Source organism: Vulpes lagopus, chromosome 1 (assembly GCF_018345385.1).
Source record: "Vulpes lagopus strain Blue_001 chromosome 1, ASM1834538v1, whole genome shotgun sequence".
NCBI classification, from domain to species: Eukaryota; Metazoa; Chordata; class Mammalia; order Carnivora; family Canidae; genus Vulpes; species Vulpes lagopus.
Genome location: NC_054824.1, coordinates 145,134,411 through 145,156,595, shown reverse-complemented (window position 1 = coordinate 145,156,595; position 22,185 = coordinate 145,134,411). Strand labels below are relative to the sequence as shown.

General features: G+C 58.1%; 1 protein-coding gene and 1 long non-coding RNA gene across 4 annotated transcripts; one reads left to right on the top strand and one right to left on the bottom strand.

Annotated features, from left to right (window-relative positions):
* The first annotated feature begins 1 nt into the window (after window position 1).
* INSRR (insulin receptor related receptor) lies at window positions 2-16,621 on the top strand. Of its 3 annotated transcripts, none has more exons than XM_041742651.1 (23): window positions 2-199; window positions 1,278-1,418; window positions 4,382-4,933; window positions 6,406-6,709; window positions 6,802-6,944; window positions 7,165-7,309; window positions 8,188-8,402; window positions 8,643-8,769; window positions 10,153-10,391; window positions 10,765-10,932; window positions 11,026-11,221; window positions 11,330-11,371; window positions 11,447-11,667; window positions 11,884-12,020; window positions 12,105-12,267; window positions 12,476-12,581; window positions 13,182-13,234; window positions 13,393-13,622; window positions 14,097-14,207; window positions 14,343-14,502; window positions 14,994-15,123; window positions 15,242-15,376; window positions 15,596-16,621. In XM_041742651.1, the coding sequence occupies exons 2-23, from the start codon at window positions 1,334-1,336 to the stop codon at window positions 15,834-15,836; spliced, it is 3,903 nt and encodes a 1,300-aa protein (XP_041598585.1). In that variant the 5' UTR covers window positions 2-199; window positions 1,278-1,333; the 3' UTR covers window positions 15,837-16,621. The 3 variants fall into 3 exon arrangements, with proteins under 3 accessions (XP_041598585.1, XP_041598522.1, XP_041598433.1); XM_041742588.1 differs by lacking the exon at window positions 2-199 and adding an exon at window positions 919-1,018; XM_041742499.1 differs by lacking the exon at window positions 2-199 and having other exon boundaries at window positions 1,030-1,418.
* Window positions 16,622-19,274: 2,653 nt separating this feature from the next.
* Window positions 19,275-21,098, bottom strand: LOC121498997. The gene is made up of 2 exons (XR_005989969.1): window positions 20,933-21,098; window positions 19,275-19,694 (listed from the first exon to the last, which is right to left on the bottom strand). It is a non-coding gene; the product is annotated as an uncharacterized LOC121498997 (long non-coding RNA).
* Window positions 21,099-22,185: the final 1,087 nt, after the last annotated feature.

The following is a 22,185-nucleotide window of genomic DNA, read 5'->3' as shown; positions in this document are numbered from 1 at the left end:
CAAGAGCATCGATTTCTGCACGGAGAAATTAATAGATCTTCTCTTAGCTCCTCGGACTCGGGAGCCGCCCGCGGGTGGAGCTGGGGACCCGTCGGTCCTCGAGGGCCGCGCACCCGGAAAGCCCCGGGATCCCCAGCGCCTCCCGCCTCGCGGGCCTCGGTGGCCGAAGGAGCCCGCCGGTCTCAAGCGGGGAGGGCCGGTAAGGGCGAGCAAGAGGGTCCGGGAGGAGGGACTGGGGCAGGGAGAGCAGGGGGGCCGCAGGGAGAGCGCGAAGCAAGCCCTCGGAGGGCGAGAGGCGCGGTTGGCCCTTCGCCAGGCTCCCAGCGCAGGCCGTCCTCCAGCTCCGAGACAGGGACAGACGGACCGACGGCAGCGGGCTTGGGAAGGCGACCGGACAGAAGCGGGCCCACAGGATCTCGGTAGTGGCGAGGGACTTGGCTGGGATGGAGCCTCGCGCGAAAGCGGAGTGGCAGCCTCGGGGGCTGCGAGGGGCTCCGGCAGGAGAACGCTTGCATGCTCAGGACGCGGCTCGCGCTCCCGCCGGGTTTCCGCAGGCTCCCTCCGCCGGGTCCTGGCTGCCAGAGCCACCCAGCAGGTGTCAAGGCTCCGGGGCTGCAAAACTCCCCCTCTACCCCGCCCCCCCCCTCCGCTGGCAGCGCGGCCCCACGTGAGTCCGCAGGGGCAATGGGAGAGCTCGGTCCGGCCAACCATCCCCCTGTATTTTGGCCTTATTTCCCCAACAGACCTGTCCCCCCTCAGTTGTCAGGCTAAATATTTTGGCTTGGCGGGAAGGGCAGAGAGAGCCGGAGGTTCCAGCAAGCCAATCCGCTTGGCCCTGGGGCAGGGAGGGCGGGAGCTGGGCGCGGCTCCCATGCCCCGGAGATAGCCGGAGGAGGAGGCCCCCCTGCCCCTCCCGACTCTGGGCCCCCAGCGGCTGCGGGGGTGGGTCGGGGACGCTCTCTCTCCCCGCCAGTCCTCGCAGCTCTCCAGGGCAGGCTTCTGTGCGCGCTTGCTCCGGGTTGGTAGGCCTCCTGGACTGCCTTTTGCTGCGCACCCCTGCTGCCTTCCTCCCTCTGGAGGCCTCTCTGCGCCTCCTCTGCTGCCCTTGGCATCTCCATCTTGGTGCTCATCCCTCTGTCTCTGAGCTCAGACTGAGTCCCTATCTGCACCGCCTGTCACTGTCTTTGTGTCTCCTGCTGTATCTCTGTGTGGGATGCCCCCTCGGTGGGCCCCTACCCTTCCCTCCCTGCTGAAGCCCACATCTCTGTGGCCCTCAGGGCCTGCCAGACCCTGCTCCTCCCTGGAGCCATCTGCAGAAGTCAGGACCGGGACAATGGCAGTGCCCAGTCTGTGCCCATGGGTCGCATGCCTGCTGGTGATCCTCCTCTCCTTGGGATTTGGCTTGGACACACTAGAGGGTGAGTCCCCCAACACTGTCTCCGGGAGCCCCATCTTCGCCCTCCCACATCCCCCAGCCAGCTGCAAAGCCAAACAACTGAGTGTCTAGACAGAACACATGTGTTTACCTCCTTGTAACATAAAGACTGGGGTTAGCTCTTGGAAGGACTTCCCACCAGCAAGGTCAGTCAGCTCCCCAGATAAACATGGTTTCCTCTCAGTTCCCTGCAATGTGAGAGGGGCCTTGACACAGAGGGATGAACAGATGTCCTCCATTCCTGCTTGTGGAACCGTGATCCCAGTAAGCCTCAATGAGAATGGCACAAGGGGGAGCATCTTGGGAGTCATTTCTAGAGCTACTGAATTCAACGGGCACTGGGATGGGATGGGTAGCTGATAACTGGACATCATGAGGTAACTGAACCCATTATGCAGACAAGGAACTGAGGTCCAAAAGGTTGGGAGGGAAAGCTGGCCTGGGGTCCCTGGCGCTGGCCCCAGGGCCTTATCCCCTAGCCCTCATACCTAGGGCCCATCCACTGGGAATGGGGGCTGCTTTTCATTAGTGCTGTGGGCCAGACACTTCCCAAGAGCAGAGTCTGGAAGGGGAGGACCATAAAGACCAAGTGGCCCTTGTAGGTGTTCGGAGAGCCTGGGTGGGGGCAGAACCTGAGCATGCAGGTTTCAAAAGGAGAAGGATTAAAAGCATGCCTTTCCCCAATGCCACCATTCCCTTCCAGACTGAGGCTGCTCAGGGTTCCTGGGACCCCTCAGACTCAGGGCTTCCTGGAGCAGGTCTAAGTCTCCCCTTCCTACAGAGACAGAGGGAAGATGCAAATGGGTTGGGGTGAGGGTAGTGGGTCCCCTGAAGAGTGCCAGTCAGGACGGCATTGCATGCAAGTACCAGCCCCTCCTGCTCGCCCCTGCTCTCTTCCACTGCTGCGCCAAGGCAGATGCCAGCCAGGAGCACCGTTGTCAGGAGGGAAGCACATCCCTGGGAGGGAGTAGGGGCTGGCGTGTGGTTGTTTGCTCAGGGAACCCAGATGTCCCGTTCCCAGTGCTATGCACAGGGCCATGTCCTGAGGGGAGGCAAGCAAGGGTTAATCTGTGAAGGTCGTGGATTTGTTTTTCCAAATGACTCCCATCAGGGGAGCCCTAGAGAGGCAGGGGCATGATGGGAAGTGGCATGTGGGCGCCTTGTAGAGCCTGATTGGCCTTTGCCTGGAGGGCTACAAGTGTTTTCTCATCCTGTCTTGCACTTTTTGTGTGTGTGCTTGCTCAGACACACACACACACACACACACACACACACACACACACACAGTAACAGGGCAGAGCCAAGCACAGGGACCATTCACAACAGGGAGAAGATATGATGTAAGGCCCAGGGACTGGGCCTGGGTCTGTGGGAGATGCCGAGGGCCAGGCAGGAAGCAGGAGCTAGAGAGCCTAGAGGGCTTGAGTGGCCAGCTGAAGAATTCAGACTTGAGTCTTCTGCCATGGAAGGAAGGTATTGACGGGAGCAAAGTGAGAGTGCATGGACCAGGTACCTAGCCCACTTAGGGGACTGGTCCTAGGGGCCTCAGGAAGAGAAGCCAGACACACCCTGGTCCCCAGGAGAGATGTGGACTTGGAAACCAAATGTCCATCAATTCAAACCACAGTCCCTAAAAAAAAAAAAAAAAAAAAACCACACACACACACACACAGTCCCTGAGTGCCTGGTGGGTCCAGCTCTGAACTGTGAGCACCACGCAGGGACACAGTGCTGACCAGCAAAGGCCTAGCCCTCCAGAGATCCACTCCCTAGAGGATGACAAAAATGTAGATGGCGGTTGTGGGTGCTAGAGCAAGTGCTGCCTAGCCCAAAGGGGAAGTGATTAATTCAGGTCAGAGGATCAGGGAAGGTGGGCTTGACCTGCGGTTTTGGGACAAGAGCTGAGCCTGTGACCAGGCATCTAGCTCCCTCAGGCCGAGGAGGGAAGTGGGGTGTATGAAGCTCTGCTTTGCAGCCACAGAACTCATTCATTTGTTCATGAAGTATGGACAGAGCACCAATTTTGTGCCAGGCACTATACCAGGCACCAAAGATATAGCAATGAGTTATACAAAGATACCTGCCCTTCTGGAGCTTCCAGTAAACAAAATAAGTCAATTATATATTAACCAGTGTTAAGATTTAAGCAGAAAAATTAAGTAGGAAGGGGGGTTGGAAGTGTTTAAAAGGAGGGGTCAGAGATGACCTCATTGAGGAGGGGACATCTGCGGAGACTTAAAGGAGGTGAGGGACCTTTAGAGGGAACAGTGTTCTGGCCAGAAGGAACAGAAGGTACAAAGACCCCAGAGCAGAAGCTTGGCTGGCTTGTTTGAGGAACAGCAAAAAAGTCAGTGTGGCTGAAGAGAGGGAGGGGACATGGGGTCAGAGAAGCTGTAGAGGCCTTGCCAGCTGAGGTAAGGACTTGAGCTTTCAGTCAGTCAGTCAGTGAGATGGGGGCCACCATGGGATGGAGGAACAAGATCCAACCTGTTTTGAGAAGATCCCCTTGGCTCTACAATGCAGAGCAGATGGGGGCGGGGGGACAAGGGTGGAAGTGGGGGGACCATCAAGGAAGCCACTGCTGTTTACCCAGGAGAAAGGGATGGTGCCAGCTGCAAAGGTAGTAACAAGTGGTTGGATATGCTGTCATTTAAAGGTTTAGCCCACAGGGTGGGGAGCAGAGGACAGGAGTCGAAGGAGACTCTGGATTCAGAGGAATGAAGTGGTAATGCCCTGAGGAGTGAGGCAGGCTGGGGAGGGAAGGGGAGCACGTTTGCCCATGTCCAACCTTCAAGCTGCCACGAGCCTCGACCCTCGGAGACCCAGGGAGGAGGCCACAATAGAGCTCTGCTCCCAAGCAGGGTCCCCCTCCTCCAAAGCTGCCAGGGCAGGACCGGGTGCTCAGCCCACGGCGTGCTGATGGCTGCCTCTGACCTGTGCCCCCAGTGTGCCCCAGCCTGGACATCCGCTCAGAGGTGGCAGAGCTGCGCCGGCTGGAGAACTGCAGCGTGGTGGAGGGCCATCTGCAGATCCTGCTCATGTTCACGGCCACGGGCGAGGACTTCCGCGGCCTCAGCTTCCCGCGCCTCACTCAGGTCACTGACTACCTGCTGCTCTTCCGCGTGTATGGCCTGGAGAGCCTGCGGGACCTCTTCCCCAACCTCGCGGTCGTGCGCGGCGCCCGCCTCTTCCTGGGTTATGCGCTGGTGGTCTACGAGATGCCACACCTGCGGGACGTGGGGCTGCCGGCGCTGGGGGCCGTGCTGCGCGGGGCCGTGCGGGTAGAGAAGAACCAGGAGCTCTGTCATCTCTCCACCATCGACTGGGGGCTGCTGCAGCCCTCGCCCAGCGCCAACCACATTGTGGGCAACAAACTGCGTGAGGAGTGTGCCGACGTGTGCCCCGGCGTGCTGGGTGCCACCGGCCAACCCTGCGCCAGGACCACCTTCAGTGGGCACACCGACTACAGATGCTGGACCTCCAGCCACTGCCAGAGAGGTAGGCACCAACCCAGAACACACGGGGGTGGCACCAGGAGCGGGGGGTGGGGTGGGGAGGGCTGGGCGGCCATAGGATGGCATGGGTCCCCACCACCCTGCAGCCCTTAATCCTCACTGGTCCTGTGAGACGGGTCCTCTCTCTGTTCCCATCTTGCACTTGAGGGAACGGAAGGTCAGAAAAGTACAATAACTGAGTTAGCAGAAGGCTGTCAAGGGACTGGGCAAGACAGCATTTGGGAGTCAGGGAAAGGGGAAAGGACAGGTGCAGGGTGGGCAGGGCTGGCCCCAGGGCCAAGGCACAGGAACCCAATGGGGCAGCGGTTAAGTACAAAGCCAGACAGCCTGGGCCCCAGTGTCAGCTCTACTACTCCACTGGCTTTGTTCATGTAGCGTATCTGTATCTGTTCCCTCAACTGTAGAATAATCACAGTGCTGTTATGAGCAATGAGCTGTCCTGTAATCACCAGAGCAGTGCCTGGGCCCTGGTAGGGGTTCTAGGTTCCAGGTGACCCCAGGCAGGCTAGCAGTATTGTCATGGGGCAGGGGTGGGAGCGGGGGGACAGGAGCTGGGTGGGAAAGGAGAGAAGGAATGACCCAGGAAGGACAGAACAGGTGGGATCTTCTTTGGGAAGCCAGGCACATGGAGAGAAAACAGAAGGAAGGAAGCAGAGCAAAGGAGGGAAGCAATGTAAGGAAGGAATAGCAGGAGGAGGAAGCAGAAGTTACGGAGAGAAAAGGAAGATCTTCCAGAGGCTAGGAGCAGATCTGGGGTCCCCAACCCAGGGCTCCTTTGCCCCAGAGCCTGGGCAACAGGGCAGAGGGTAACCAGATCCCTGATGTATCTGCTAGGCCCCATCTCCCCATGCCTACCTGTTGGCTGTAAACACAGTGGCTGCACGTCCTCTCTCATGTACAGTGTCAACACGCCCTGGCTGACCTCTACCATATGCCCTACTCCCACAGATGTTGGGGGGCCACCGGCCCCAAACACACCCACTGCTGCTTGGGGCCACCTCCTGCCCAGGGCACAGAGCTGAAGAGGGTAGAGGCATGGGCAGGGCATGGGTGAAATGACCAGTGGCGCCCCCTCACTGCCCACACTCCCAGGCCCACTGGCCGCAGGCCTCACTGCCCAGGAGAAGCTGGCAGGTTCCCCCTGGCACCATGCCCAGGGAGGATCTGTGCACCAGGTCTAGACGAGACAATAGGCTGGGTAGAGGCAGCCCTGCTGGACAAGGTCACTGCTCGGTCCTGAGCTCTGACAACCCTAACCAGGCGCTGTGGGAGAGGGGAAGCCACAGAGCGGAGCCATGGTCCTTGTCCTCAAGAGCTTCATCTGAGGAAAAGAGGGCCAGTAACCATTGTCATTTGAGTTGGAGGAATTTGGATGCAGACTAATAATGCTATCCCAGGGGGAGGGGGTGGCGCCAGAACCAGTGGGGGAGGCCTAACCAAGGACTCTGTCCACAGTGTGTCCCTGCCCCCATGGGCTGGCCTGCACAGCTGGGGGTGAGTGCTGCCACACTGAATGCCTGGGGGGCTGCAGCCGGCCGGAAGACCCCCGCGCCTGCGTCGCCTGTCGCCACCTCTACTTCCAGGGTGCCTGCCACCGGGCCTGCCCTCCAGGCACCTACCAGCATGAGTCCTGGCGCTGTGTCACGGCAGAGCGCTGTGCCAGCCTGCGCTCTGTGCCCGGCCGCACCTCCATCTTTGGCATCCACGAGGGCAGCTGCCTGGCCCAGTGCCCTCCGGGCTTTACCCGCAACGGCAGCAGGTGAGTGTCAGGGGATGGGGGCACTCTTGGATCAGTGAGGAGGTCCACACTGGTCCAGGGCTCATTCCACATCCTCCACTTGCCCCTGCTAGCATGTTCTGCCACAAGTGTGAGGGGCTGTGCCCCAAAGAGTGCAAGGTGGGTACCAAGACCATCGACTCCACGCAGGCGGCACAGGACCTGGCAGGCTGCACCCACGTGGAGGGGAGCCTCATCATCAACCTCCGCCAGGGCTGTCAGTACCTTCCTCGGGCCCACACCTCTCCTCCCAGTCATGGCCCCTACAGTGACCCAGCTAAAGCACTGCTTTCCATCACCCCGGGTCCCAGTCCTGAGGGTCCCCCTCCTGGCACCCCTAGTCAGCACCTTCCCCCTACCCCCTCACCCCTGGCGGCCATACATACAGTTCCATCACTTTCCCCACCCTGCTCCAGCCCTGTCTTCCCCATTTCCAGACAACCTAGAGCTGGAGCTGCAACAGAGCCTGGGGCTGATAGAGACCATCACTGGCTTCCTCAAGATCAAGCACTCCTTTGCCCTCGTGTCCCTGGGCTTTTTCAAGAACCTCAAACTCATCCGAGGGGACGCCATGGTGGATGGGTAAGGGGCAGAAACAGCCTCTGACCAGCTCCCTCTATCACATTTCCTTCCTAACACCCCCACAACAGGGGGAAAGAGCATGGGCTCTGGAATCAGCTCTGCTGTGTGCTATTTGTGTGACACTGGGTAGATTAACTTAACTTCTCTTGTCCTCAATTTTCTCATCTGTAAAATGGGATTCACTTAACAGTACTTATTTCTTAAGACTGTTGTGAATATTACTTACATTGTTATGTGTAAAGCACTTAAAACAGTGCCGGAACACAGTGTATACTATACAAGTTATGGTGACATCAAACTGCGTATAGGTTGGCTATGTTCTGTGATACTCTCAGCTGCAGAGCAAGATGGCCTGGGTCTGAAACCTATCCCTGCCACCTACCAGTCAAGACCTATCTGTACCAGCTAGGATTTTCAAAATACAGAGTTATTTATTTATTTGTTTATTTGAGTGTGGGGGAGGGAGCAGAGGGAGAGAGAGAATCTTTAGCAGGCTTCACACCTGGAGCCTGAGGTGGGGCTTGATCTCAGGACCGGGAGATCATGACCTGAGCCAAAATCAAGAGGGTGCTCAATGGACTGAGCCACCCAGGTGCCCCCAGAGAATTTTCCTTTTTTTTAAATAAATTAATTTTTATTGGTGTTCCAGAGAATTTTCTTAATGACCAACCAGCCAAGTGGTTTCTCATGTCTCCCCCAAACTAACATGGACCCCTAGGAGTGCCCACACACCAGCTGGAGAAGCACAGCCCCAGGCTGAGTGCCCTCCTCCTCTGTGCTCCCAGCACAGCCCCTCTAGGAGGGACCCATGGGGCACCCCTGTTCCCCACCCCTCGCCCCCACCTCCCTGCAACACAAGGCGCCTCGACCTCCCCCAGGAACTACACCCTGTATGTGCTGGACAACCAGAACCTACAGCAGCTGGGGGCCTGGGTGGCTGCGGGGCTCACCATTCCCGTGGGCAAGATATACTTCGCTTTCAACCCTCGCCTCTGCTTGGAGCACATCTACCGCCTGGAAGAGGTGACCGGCACGCGGGGACGGCAAAACAAGGCTGAGATCAACCCCCGCACCAACGGAGACCGCGCCGCCTGTAAGGCCCAATGCCCCAACCCCGGAGACAGGGCGCCCAGAATCCCCAGGCGCGCACACTGAAAGACCTCCGACACGCACCCGGGCGGGAGGGGACATTTGACGGGACAACGTGATAGGTTCTCTAACGAGGCCGCGTGGGGAGTGGCACCCGCGGGGTCAGAGTGGAGACGCGGGAGTAGGCGACTCAGGTGGAGACGAAGGCGGCTGACAGTAGGTGTTGGCCCCCCGCCCCGCCCAGGCCAAACTCGCACCCTGCGCTTCGTGTCCAACGTGACGCAAGCTGACAGCATCTTGCTGCGCTGGGAGCGCTACGAGCCGCTGGAGGCTCGGGACCTGCTCAGCTTCATCGTGTACTACAAGGAGTCGTGAGTGCCGGCCGGGGCCGGAATGGGGCGGGGCCAGAGTGGGCAGGGCGGGACCAGAACCACGTGGGGCGGGGGCGGGGCCAGAGCCCCCTTGGAGCGGGGCCAGAATATGCTGGGGCGGGGTCAGAACCAACCAGGCCAATCTGTTCCCAAAAGCGGTCGGGTGAGAGCAGGGTGCAGCGAGGCTGTAGAGAAGCAAGAAGCGGGGACCCCGAAGTCTCACTCCCTTGTAGGGCCCATGTCTGGCTCTCCCCTCACTTTATTCACCTCTCCGTGCCTCAGTTTCACCTCACCAGTGAAATGGAAGGTCAGAACTTCTGAGAGATCAAGAGAGGCGCCCTCCTGGGAAGGCTTGGATAATTAAACTTCAATTCACTATGCTAATGTTCCGTACTGACCACACGCTCCTGCCCCAGCAGCGGTTTGGGGAGTACCCACTAATTTGGCCGGTTTTATCCGTAGCTCTGCCAGCATTTCATTAAAGTCTGAGGAGGGGAGTCAGCAGCAACAGCCAAGGACAAAGGGCTGCTCTTTTCTTTGGAGAAAGCGTACTGACCATAGCAGGAGGGATAGTGGTTAGACCACAGGAAAGATTTCTCCAAAAGCATGGCTAGGAATCAAAACTAAAATTCTTAGAGGAGAGGTGGGCTTGGGATGGCAAGCTGGGAGTGCAGCAGTAAGGAGTACTCCCATCCGTGGTAAACAGAAGATGGGAGCCACCTGGCTTGGAAGCATTCCTGTGAACTAAAACTGAGAGGTATTAGTTTCCCACTAGCACAGGGGCCTGGCATGGGAGGAAAGGGAGAAGTCAATGGTGGGAGGCCGGCTCAATGGCCAAGGCTCTCCTGAGCTTCAGTGGTAGGTGCAGGTCTCCAGCATGGGAAGCTAGAGGGTTTGCTAACTACAAATTCTTGGGTCCCACCCTCATAGATTCTGATTCAGTTAGTCCTGGAGAGCCTGTGAATCTGCATTTCTAACAAGCTCACAGGTAATCCTGAATCTTCTGGTCAATGGACCACACTTTGAGGAGCACTAACAGGGTCTGGCAGTGTGTATCCCCTGCCTGGCTTGTGCAACTCACAATCCACACAACTATATCCACCTGCCTCTGGGCTCAAAAGATAGAGAATCTTAGGGGACCTTCAGGAAGTTCCCCTAGCATCACTGCCTTGCAGCCTGGCTGTAGCTATGCTCACTCAGACATGCTGTGGGTCCTGTCTCAATCCCAGCTCTGAGCATACTCAGTGAGTGAGTGCTCCCCAAAAGCAGGATGCCTTCATGCATACTGGAAGAAGAATGATAATGACAGTCTCAGAGAGGAGGGGTTGCTAGAAACTGGGGTGGGGCTGAGCCACCCCTCAGCTCCAGGGATGCGGTTTTCAGCCCATTCCAGAATGCCACAGAGCACACAGGTCCAGATGCCTGTGGAACCCAGAGCTGGAACCTGCTGGATGTGGAGCTGCCCTTAAGCCGCACCCAAGAACCTGGGGTGACTCTAGCACCCCTCAAGCCCTGGACACAATATGCAGTGTTTGTACGGGCCATCACACTGACCACTGCTGAGGACAGCCCCCACCAAGGAGCCCAGAGCCCCATTGTCTACCTCCGAACCCTGCCTGCGGGTAGGCTGAAGACTCTGAAGGGGGTGGGAGCTAGATGCCCAAGTCCTAATGAGAATGAGGGAACCCAGCACCCGAAATAGAGAAGCTGGGTTGCTGAACACCTGGCCCCTAGAGATTGGGAAGCCAGATGCTTGAGTCCTAGAAAGAACAGGGGGCATTCGCCTAGGTCCTAGGGAAGCTGTGGCTGGGTTGTGCAGGGGGACTTGAGCCCATTCAAGGGCCTTGGAGGAACATGGGAGGGCCAGGATTCTGAGTTCCAGGAAGGGGAGGTTGAGGGTCAGGGATGCTTGGACCTCAAAGAGGAGCCCATTACTGGTCAGGACTTGAAAGGGGGATCCACCTCCCCTCAGCCACACCCTGCTTACTTCCCCAGCGCCCACTGTGCCCCAGGATGTCATCTCCACGTCCAATTCCTCGTCCCACCTGCTGGTGCGTTGGAAGCCACCGATTCAGCGCAACGGGAACATCACCTACTACCTGGTGCTGTGGCAGCGTCTGGCGGAGGACGGCGACCTCTATCTCAACGACTACTGCCACCGCGGTGCGCGGGGAGCAGCCCGGGCCTGAGGGTCGGGGGCGCTGGCCCGGGGCGCGGTACCAGCGTCTGACCGGGTCTCTCCCCGCGCTGCGCCAGGCCTGCGGCTGCCCACCAGCAACAACGACCCGCGCTTCGACCGCGAGGACGGTGAACTCGAAGCCGAGATGGAGCCGGGCTGCTGCCCTTGCCAGCACCCACCGCCTGGGCAGGTCCTGCCGCCGCTGGAGGCGCAAGAGGCCTCGTTCCAGAAGAAGTTCGAAAACTTCCTGCACAACGCCATCACCATCCCCAAGTGCGGCGGGATCCGGGGGCAGGGCGGGCTCGGGCGGCGGGGAGGGGCGGGTCTCGCTGGGCAGGGGGATGGGGCGGGGCCTGAACCGGCCCTCCTCGGTCTCCCCAGGTCCCCCTGGAAGGTGACGTCCGTCAATAAGAGCCCTCAAAGGTGAGCCGGGCGGGGCTGAGGGCGGGGGGAGGGGGGCCGGGGCGCGGCCGTGCGTCTGACTCGCGCCCTCCCCAGACACGCGGGGAGGCACCGCCGGGCCGCCGGGGCGCTCCGGCTTGGGGGCAACAGCTCGGATTTCGAGATCCAGGAGGACAAAGTGCCCCGGGAGCGAGCAGTGTTGAGTGGTCTGCGCCACTTTACGGAATATCGTATCGACATCCATGCCTGCAACCACGCGGCTCACACCGTGGGCTGCAGCGCGGCCACGTTCGTCTTCGCGCGCACCATGCCGCACAGTAGGTGTCCCCGCTCGTGCCACCGGCTCAAGAACTCTACCCACTTAATGCTCCAACTAGCGAGTAGGACCTCTGGATCAGTCCACAGCCTGGCTCTCCTCTCAGTGCCCATAAGTCCCGAGCTTCCTGGACACCCCCCTCCCCCGTTTAGCCCCCTTGCGTTTGATCCTGACTCTGAAACAGTGGGGTTGGGCTGGCTGATGCCCTCTCCCACAGGAGAAGCTGATGGCATCCCAGGGAAGGTGGCCTGGGAGGCAGCCAGCAAAAGCAGTGTCCTCCTGCGCTGGCTGGAGCCACCTGACCCCAACGGACTCATCCTCAAGTATGAAATCAAGTACCGCCGCTTGGGAGAGGTAGGTACCCCAGGAAGACCCCAAACCTGGACCCAAGTAGTGCCTCCATCCTCTTCCCAGCCAGCTCTTCTGTATTGCCCCCAGGAGGCCACAGTGCTATGTGTGTCCCGCCTACGATATGCCAAATTTGGGGGTGTCCAGCTGGCCCTGCTGCCCCCTGGAAACTACTCCGCCAGAGTTCGGGCAACCTCGCTGGCTGGCAACGGCTCCTGGACAGAAAGTATCGCTTTCTACGTCCCCGGCACAGGTAGACATGGCCTATGTCCCAGACCTGCGCTCCCATAGTCCCAGCTGGGTCCCCAGCCACATTGCCTGTGGTGGAAACCACAGGAACCGGGTGGCCACTCCACCCCCATTCCTCCCCTGTTCTCACTTCCCCGGTGAAAACAGAATTGTCTTCTACCCTCTGACTTCTCCATCTTTGACTCTACCATCTGCTGCCCTCTGACCACCAGAGGAGGAAGACTCCGGGGGGCTGCACGTCCTTCTCACTGTCACCCCCGTGGGGCTCATGCTGTTCATCATTCTTGCCGCCCTCGGTTTCTTCTACGGCAGGAAGAGGTGACGATGCCCAGGTTCCCACCCCCTTCTCCCCCAGCCCTCTCACAAGGTCAGTGCCACCTGCGGGTGGTATATGAGACAGCACAGAGGATGTTCCTTAGAAGCAATAACTCATACCCTGGGGCAGCATGGAGGAGACACACCTCTCAGTCTAGGTGACCGACTCCACCCATTTGCCCGGACTTTCCCCTACCTTACCAGTGGAGGTCCCACCTCCTGAGACTCCCCAGTCTAGGCACACTGGGACTATTAGTCCTCATGTTCTCAGTCAATAAAGTGGGAGAAGAGACAGGAGTCTCACTGTGTGTCCTGGGATAGTTGGTGCCAGATGCCCCTGCGGCTGAAGACAAGAGGGAAAAGGAGGCAGGCTTCTAAGGACTACCTGAGGAGGCAGGAGCTGCCCTCTTCCTGTGCTCCCTATTGCCAGCCTGTCCAATCCCAGATCCCAGGACAAGGACCAAGACCAGCTTGGAAAGTCACCCTGATCAGGGATGGGAGGGAGTATGGTCAGTAACTTCCCTCCCCCTTGCAGTACCCTCTTTCTTGTCCTCTGACATTGCTCCTTCCTTCCTGAGGACAATTCCTCACCTCCCCTTGCAGAAACAGCACCCTCTATGCCTCTGTGAATCCGGAGTACTTCAGCGCCTCTGATAGTAGGTCTGGGAGTGGGTGGACAGGTGTGTGGACAGAAGGGGAGGAGATATTCTTAGAGAAGACAGCCTTGGGACCCAAGCCCTTCTGAAGAGGAGAGAGGTGGGTGGGGGCGTGGCAGAGAGCAGTGTTCTTTCCTGGTGACCCCACCTCCTCTTAGTGTACATCCCTGATGAGTGGGAGGTGCCTCGGGAGCAGATCTCCATAATCCGAGAGCTGGGCCAGGGCTCCTTTGGGATGGTATATGAAGGCCTGGCACAAGGACTAGAGGCTGGAGAGGAGTCTACACCCGTGGCCCTGAAGACGGTGAATGAGCTGGCCAGCCCACGAGAACGCATTGAGTTCCTCAAGGAAGCCTCTGTCATGAAGGCATTCAAGTGTCACCATGTGGTAAGGGATGCTAGGGGACATTGCCAAGGTAGGGTCATAACTAGGATGAAAGTCATATGATAAGAAGGAAAGGGCCAAGGATGAGATCAGGGTACCATCAAGGTCAGGGTTAGGAATATGGTCATGGTTAGGATTAGAGTCAAAACCAGGTCATGCTGGGGCCATGGTAGAATTATGGCTGGGGCTGAAATCAGTCATGGGTGGGGGTCAATATTGAGTGTTCAGATCATTATTAGGATCATGATAAGGCTCAAGGTCAGAATTGGAATCGTGAAGATTAGAATGATAGTTATGATCAAGGTCATGGGTTAGAGTTAGGGTCATTGTTAGATCAGGATTAGGGTTATGGCCATGGTTGGGTTTAGGGTCTGGGTTGGTGTCTGGCTCAGGTTGTGGTCACAGCAGGTCAACATTTTGGCCAGCTGGTCAAGGGGACCTGGGTAGACCTGCAACCAGACTCTTTGTCCATCCTAGGTACGTCTCCTGGGTGTTGTGTCTCAAGGCCAGCCAACTCTGGTCATCATGGAGTTAATGACTCGTGGGGACCTCAAGAGCCATCTTCGATCTCTGCGGCCTGAGGCAGAGGTAGAGACCAGGAGTACCCTGAGCAAAGGGGCTGGGGGAGTTGGAGAAGACTTGGGCACAGTTGGAGGGGGGGATCCCTGGGCAGGAGTCCAAGCTCTAGGTACCCTCGTCACCAGCCCCCTCTCTTGGCTCTAGAACAACCCTGGGCTCCCACGGCCAGCACTGGGAGATATGATCCAGATGGCCGGTGAGATTGCAGATGGCATGGCTTACCTCGCTGCCAACAAGTTTGTGCATCGAGACCTGGCAGCCAGAAACTGCATGGTGTCCCAAGACTTCACCGTCAAGATTGGGGGTACAGGGGGATCCCTGGGTGGCTCAGAGGTTTGGCGCCTGCCTTTGGCCCAGGGCGCGATCCTGGAGACCCGGAATCTAGTCCCACATCGGGCTCCCGGCATGGAGCCTGCTTCTCTCTCTGCCTCTCTCTCTCTCTCTCTCTCTCTCTCTCATAAATAAATTTTAAAAAAAGGATTAAAAAAAAATGATTGGGGGTACAAGGGTGCCAGGTGGGTGGGGGGCAGCCTGGGGAGTAGAGCAACTCTTCTTAAGCTAAGCTAGGAGACCCAGGCCTGGCCCACAGCTCTGTCCCTGACAGCCCCCACCCTGGATCTCAGGCTTCTTCCGAGGCCAGAGGGGTTGTAGTGGGGTGATCTCTGAGGTTCTTCGAGCCCTTACCTCCGGGATTCTTGGAGGCCAGGAAGGAGGAGAGGGCTGGGAGAAGTATCCCGGGGGCAGGGGCTGGTGTGTGGTCCTGCCGCCCCATACCTGCCCACCTTCACTTTCCAGACTTCGGGATGACTCGAGACGTGTACGAGACAGACTATTACCGCAAGGGCGGGAAGGGGCTGCTGCCCGTGCGCTGGATGGCCCCCGAGTCCCTCAAAGATGGAATCTTCACCACACATTCGGATGTTTGGTGGGGCCTGGCTGGAGTGGAGGGCTCAGGGGATGTGGAGGCGGGGTCCGGGGAGAGGCCTGGGTGCACTGAGCAGCATGCAAGGTGCTGGGCTTAGGCCCTTCTGCGTGTCCTCCAGGTCCTTCGGGGTGGTGCTCTGGGAGATCGTGACCCTAGCTGAACAGCCCTACCAGGGTTTATCCAACGAGCAGGTGCTCAAGTTTGTCATGGATGGTGGGGTCCTGGAAGAGCTGGAGAGCTGTCCCCTTCAGCTGTAAGTCACTCTTGCCCCACCCCTTCCTCACTGCTGCTCTGTCTACCCTGCCCTGCCACCATGATTCCGGCCTGCCTCCTCTGTCCACTGGTCCCCAGCTCTGAGGCTTCCTCCTCTAAATCCCCACTACAACTGTTTACCCCCTGTGGCCCTCCCAACGGAGTCCCCCATGGTCCCCCTTGTGCCAGCTGGCCTCTCATGCTGCCCCCACCCCACCAGGCAAGAACTGATGAGCCGCTGCTGGCAGCAGAACCCACGCCTGCGGCCCACCTTCACCCACATCCTGGACAGCATTCGGGGGGAACTGCGGCCCTCTTTCCGCCTCTTTTCCTTCTATTACAGCCCAGAGTGCCAGGGGAGCCAGGGGGCCCTGCTGCCTAATGCCAAACCCAACTCCCTACCAACCCCAGAAGGGGCTCCCTCAGACTGCATGCCCCAAAATGGGGGTCCAGGGCACTGAGGGGACCCTTTCCCAGGATGACTGGCCTCCCCGGGGGGTGAACCAGATTGGGCCAGAGAGCAGGAGAGGAAAGATGGGGTGTGGGGGGGGGGTCAGAGCAGACTCACTTTAAGGATTTTCTCAGGATTCTGAATTCTCTTCGAGAGAGTGAACGAGGTCACAGCAGGAGGAGTGGACGAGAGGTCCAGGCCCTGAGTAGGAGCCCCTACTCAGACTAGAAAGAGGGGCTCACCTATCCAGAAGGCAGGGTCCAGAGAACCGCATCCTCAGCTTTGGGTCTCCTGTGGATGTCTGGGGCCATTAACACACTTGAAACCAGAAGAGCAACCTGCATCAGGCCTAGAAGCCTCCCTGTCCATGTTTGGGATGCTGGGGATGAGGTGTCCACACCACTGCCCTCGTCTTGGTGTCTCCCCTCCTCCCCCCTGCCTCATGCATCAGTTGGTGTGGGGAGAATCCAGAGGCCTGGGTGAGCACTGTCCCAAACTGGCCCCCGAGGCCTGCCTCACTACTTCCTCTCCTTTGCCATACCCAGGGACCCCCCATGTTTGGTGCTCCTCCTCCCTTGTCCCCAGGGGCATCCCCTGGTGCAGATTCACCCCTTCTCCCAGGCCCTTCCTCTGGACCTCCCTCCTACCCTTGGATGATTGAGGCTTTAAGAGCCTTGTTTCCTCCCTGCCCTCTGCCCTGCCCCCCACCCCTGCCTCTCACGGGAGGGCTGGAGAAGACACAATAAATGCTGAGGTCTGTTTGTGCCCTGGTCCAGGGCGCCCATTATCTCTCCATCTATATGGTGTTAACACTGGCTGAACTTCCTCCCTCCCTCTTTGGGGACTTGACACGGTGACCCTGAGACAGGGACAAGGATAAATACACTGCTGTCAAGCCCCACCTCTGTGAGGACCCGAACAGCCAGGGTCGCCATGGCAGGGAAGCAGGACCGCCCCCCTTTTATCTGCAGTTGGGCTAGGGTGGTCAGAGGTGGTGGGGCCCAGCAGGGAAGCTTTGCATCTGGCCCCCAGCCTCACCCCAACCCGTTCCCCACGCCTCATCTTTGGGTACCCCGTTTCATTTCCTGGGGTCTCATAGGACAGATGAGGTGAGCAGAACAGGGGGTGGGGAGGGACCCAATGACCAGTTGGCGCTGGATGCCCCTGGCCAAGGCAGGAACACACATCAGAGCAGAGTCTGTGCGTCTGGCTCCCTTTGATTACCGGGAACAGAGATGCCCCAGAGGCATGCAGCAGAGCCCAGGGGAGTTCATTTCCAGGCTCTTATGCCCTCGCCATCAGGGCATTTCAGGAGAACTGTAGATAAAGGACATAAAATCCTGGTGAGGAGGATGGCAGCAGAAGGGGCTGGGCAGGGCTCAGCATTCTGTACCAGTGTCTCCTGTGTCCAGCCTTGGGGCCAAGCTCTCGTGCTCCACACACTCCACACTCCACACACTCCACACACCAGAGGCTGGGGAGATTTGCACTTCTGAATGTGCTTGCTCACTCCTGCCCTGCAAACCACGGTCCTGAAGGCGGGGCCTGAGCAGAGTGGGCGCGAGCCCATGTGAGACCATCTCTGCGACAGTGATTACATCCCATGTACTACTGCCCTGGCAGGGTCAGGGTGGGCAGCAAGGGCCCCGGGCCCACTGACCACAGTCCTGCCCCTGCCTGCCATCAGTGGCTGAAGCAACAGTGACCCCTAATGGTTGCTGATGGAACCACAGCTTAGGGAAAAGGAATGGGGGAGGTTCTCTCCCTGACTGGCTAGTCCCTGAGGCCTCCAGCAGAGGAGAAGGGAGCCCCAGGGGGAGACCCACACCCAGCACAGCGCACACAGGCACATCTGCACTCGCGTGGTGGGGTCAAGCCCTCTCCCGCCACCCACACCCCTACCTGCACAGTACTGAATATTGTGCCCCCAGAGGTGCTGGTCATCTAGATGTGAGATGCTGAAGGAAGGGATCAAAAGTTGAAGAAAAGAGGGCTTCAAAACGCTGTCTCTGCTCAATCTCTAAAGATGAGCAGGGGGAGCATCTTGGTGAGTCCCTGGGAGCACGGCCAGACGGCCAGGGGGAGGCTCTCGGTGAGGCTCTGGGAGCATGGTCAGGAGCTTGAGAACAAATCTTCAGCTACCCCTGATGCCTGACAGAAGTAGGGTCTCAAAGGGGCTGCGTGGCAAAGAGTTCCACCATCTTTGCTGTGGCCAAGGGACAGGAGTTCAGAGGGGGTGTGGTGAGGAGCAAGGGGAGCACCCCGCCCTAACTCAGGGGTATCCACCCTTCTCCAAAGCCAGGAGATTAACCCCTGCTTGGAACCTTGGCCAGTGGCAGACACTGCAGCCCCAATATTGGATACTGAGCGTTTCCCCATTTGGGTCCTGGGAAGGTAGGACATCTGGCCAGTTCGGCTTCTTGGAGGAGGCCCCCACCACATTCCTCACTCCCACCACAGCAGGGAAGAGAAGACAGGGGGCCAGGGGAGAAGAAAGTGCTGGGAGAGGGGCAGCAGGGAGGCTTTCCCAGCACAAAGGTGCTGACTGAGATCCTAGGAGAGAAGGGGTGGGTAGTGGCTCTCAGGGCCACAAGATTTCCCTTCGGGCCTCCTTCCCCACCAACACCCTCCAGGCGGCTCTGACTCTGAGTCACTAGGGCCTTGTCAGATGTCAGGATGGGAAAGGAGGAGTGTGAGGAGGTGGTGAGGGGAGAGACACAGGGGAGCCCAGACCGGGTCTGTGCATGCCAGAAAAGCTCAGGGCCTACCCCACGAGCTCTTCCCTCCTCTGCCCACTTGTGAGCAACAACAGGGAGACTTTCTGCTTGGTCCCTACCAGAGATTGAGAAATAGAGGGCCACCTGGGTCCCCACCTGGGTCCCCACCTGTCCAGGTTGTGTCAAGCTGGTCCTTGTGCAGAACTGGCAGAGGGAAGGCAGAGGTGCAGGGAGAGAGGGCGGATGGAGGATCCACGGAAGACTTGGTGGCGGCGGGGAAGAAATCCTGAGACTATAAAGAAGGACTCTCAAGAAAACGAGACAGGCCTCTTCCCTCTGGGAGGCAGAGGAAGGAGAGACTTCGCACAAAATGTTGCACATCTTGGTGAGGCAAGAAGATAGAGGGGGGCAGGAGGGGGCAGCCGGCATCAACCCCCACACAGGAGGATGGAAGGTGATGTTGTGAAAGTCGGTGGGAGGGGCAGAGGAGGCAGGTGGCCTCTCTTGAAAACTGCCTTACCTAAGGGAGAGCCCCCCCACCCCCCATGAAGGAAGGTCAAGGGCTGAAATAATATCTTGAAGTCCAAGCACTCTGTGAGCCGCAGAGCACTACACAAATGCTCCTTGTTAAGCTGTTGTGGTATCATGTGAAAGATGCTGCAGGAGTGGGTTTAGAGCCGTGGAGCAGGGCAGGCACGGTGAGCTGCAGAGCGACAAGAACAGGCTACAAATGATACAAATCCTATTTTTTGCATTTACACGTACAAACTCAGAAAACTATCTGGAAGTGTAACTCTACAGCCAAGGGGTGGGAACTTGGACAGCATGTCTTCTGTTTGCTTATCTTCTCAGTATGTTTGTTAAAGAACGTACATTATTTATATGGTGAAAAACAAGCAGTCTCCTTTTAAGAGAAGCCTCCCGGTGTGGGTGGCTGAGGTCCGAGGCTTCGGATGGGCGAGATCAGACGTGCAGGGCCCCGGTTCACCCTCTCTCTGCTTGTTTGGGTACCACAAAGTCTGATCCATGCATAGTCTCCTCAAACATTATTTCTTCCATGTTCTGGGCGGGGCCGAGGTCAGTTTTCATGAATGTAGGAACGCAGCATGCTTCTGGAACCCCATGATGTCTTCTACCTGGAAAGATGTGAACTGGGGGGGGGGGGGGAGATGGAGAAAAGCAGATAGTTCTCGGAGATCCGGGGGGACTCCAGGCCTATCCCAAGGGAAGCCAACAGCTCTCCACTTGTGGTGTCTTTGGGACCACATAAAGTGAGGGCGCCTCCCTCCCCAACCAAGACAGGATACTCTCCACCTGCTCTCCCATGCCCCTTTCCGGACAGGTGCACAGACGTTCCCTCTCCTTGGCTTCCCACACCTGTCTAACCCGTCCTCCCAGGCTGAGTGTGGGCCACCATATCCCTTGGGGCCAGCCGCACCTTCTTTCCCACTGGACTCCCACCTTCCTTTCTTTCCCAGCCTGGAAATACCCATGGCGGGGGAGATGGGGGGTCTCTCAAAGCTGCTCTTCCCCACTTATTCAGAACAGTATCTAATACCAATAAATCCTCATGCTGGCAAAGAACTTTCTATTTCCAAAGAGAAAGAGAGAGAGAGAGAGAGAGAGAGTGTGTGTGTGTGTGTGTGTGTGTGTGTGTGTGTGTGTGTGTTTAAAAATCTGCTTCAGGGGCACCTGGGTGGCTCAGCAGTTGAGCATCTGCCTTCGGCTTAGGTCACGAACCTGGGGTCCTGGGATCAAGTCCTGCATCGGGCTCCCTGCAGGGAGCCTGCTTCTCCCTCTGCCTGTGTCTCTGCCTCTCTCTCTGTGTCTCTCATGAATAAACAAACAAATAAATAAAATGTTTTTTTAAAAAATACTAAAAATCTGCTTCAGAGGGGATGATATCCATGATCTGAGAGGCCAAATGACCTGCCCAACATCACACAGCCAGGTCCAGCCTCTCCCACCCCCACCCTGCCAAGGACAGAGAGCAATCATCCTCTCTGTCCCCATCTTTTTTTTTTTAAAGATTTTATGTATTTATTCATGAGAGACACAGAGAGAGGCAGAGACATAGGCAGAGGGAGAAGCAGGCTCCTCACCAGAAGCCCGACTTGGGGCTTGATCCTCAGACCAGGATCATGCCCTGAGCCAAAGGCAGACCTCAGACGCTGAGCCACCCAGGTGTCCCTCTCAGTCCCCATCTTTATCTCTAAACCTCATCTTCCCTGGCATGGCAGCCTTCCACTTCTGGCTGCAACCTGTCTTTCCAGCATCCTGACATGCCCAGCCCAGTACAAACTCCACCTTTCTGCCAGCATGCTGCCTGTCACCTGGCCTATGCTCCCCTGGGACCTGCATCCAACTGTGACCCATTCCCTGTCCCAACCTGTGGGCTGAGGCTCCTCTTCATGCCCTACGTGGTCTTGGCACCGTCCACAGTGCACTCTGCACCTGCTGCTATACAACCGCGGCGCTGGTGTCAGGAGTCACCCTGGGAAAACAGAAAGCAGGCTGTGTACTTCCACAAACACCACTGAAGATAAGGGGTTGACCTCCCAGAGATGGGGGGCCGGAAGCAAAAAGGGAACACCAAGTAACCCTGATAACACAGGAAGAAGCTCCCACCTCTAGACTGAGAGAATGAGCAGGTGAGGTTAGGGTTGTCAGAGTCTAGAAGGGGGAGGGGGAACAGCGCTGCTCAGCTAGGGTGGGAGTGACATGGACAGGAAGCAGACCGGAAGTGCAAGGACTCGCCCATCCGTCCCCCCAACCCCTCCACCCCTGCCTGTCCCCCCCAGCAGACCTCCCTACCAGCAGAACCTCCCAGAGACCTGCTAGCATCCGAGTCTGTGAAATGCTGTGAAATGCGGTTTGCAGTTGAAGGCCTGACAGCAGAGGCAGCAGTAAACAGGGAGAGGGTGGGGGCTGGGAGACAAGGGGTGAGGGGCTGCCCCCCCCCCCCCCTGGTCATTAGGTGATTATTTACTGATTATCGGTCCTAGAGTGCACGGGAGGACACGACACGCGCTCTAACACAGGGGATGAGCTGCTGAGCTTCAATCTACTGCTGATGTTTGGCAGGTCGGGGAACTGAGGCCCGAGGGAGTGAAATAATTTGCCCAAAGTCCACAGCTAATAAATGGCAGAGCTGAGATCCAAAGTCAGAGCCTCCTCGAAGTTTGCCTGACACCCTGGGGGGTCCGGGGAGGGCTTCAAGGGAGGAGTCCATACAGGCAGGAGGGCGACTGGTACAATCACCCGGCCCTGGCACCAAACCACCCAACAGAGGGACACTGACCTCCTGAGGAGAGCTGGTCCCAATATGGGTAAAGGAGTCACAGCGACCAGCAAAAGCTGCCCCTACCCTTGGGGAGTGCACTGCACAAAAAATCACAGTGGCCCCAGGACAGCAGTCATGGGCGAACAAGGACCTGGTGCCATGTGAGCACTAGCCCTGGGCCTCCCACCTCACCTCTTCCCTGCTGAAAACTGCCCGTGGCTCCCCAGTGCCCAGGAGAGGACAAAGCTCCCCAGCTGGCACCCCTGGGCTTTGTCTCTTGGGCTCTCTGCCCTTCACACTCACTGGTGCCCAAAGGACCCGGCAGCTTTGAGCCCCACATCCTCAGCCACTTGTCTGCT

Bases quoted from the DNA above. Each gene is read 5' to 3' on its own strand.
- INSRR (XM_041742499.1), top strand. From the start codon at position 1,214: ATGCCCCCTCGGTGGGCCCCTACCCTTCCCTCCCTGCTGAAGCCCACA. The intron at 6,710-6,801 runs GTGAGTGTCAGG...TGCCCCTGCTAG, and splicing joins TTTACCCGCAACGGCAGCAG to CATGTTCTGCCACAAGTGTG. The intron at 12,021-12,104 runs GTAGGTACCCCA...TATTGCCCCCAG, and splicing joins AGTACCGCCGCTTGGGAGAG to GAGGCCACAGTGCTATGTGT.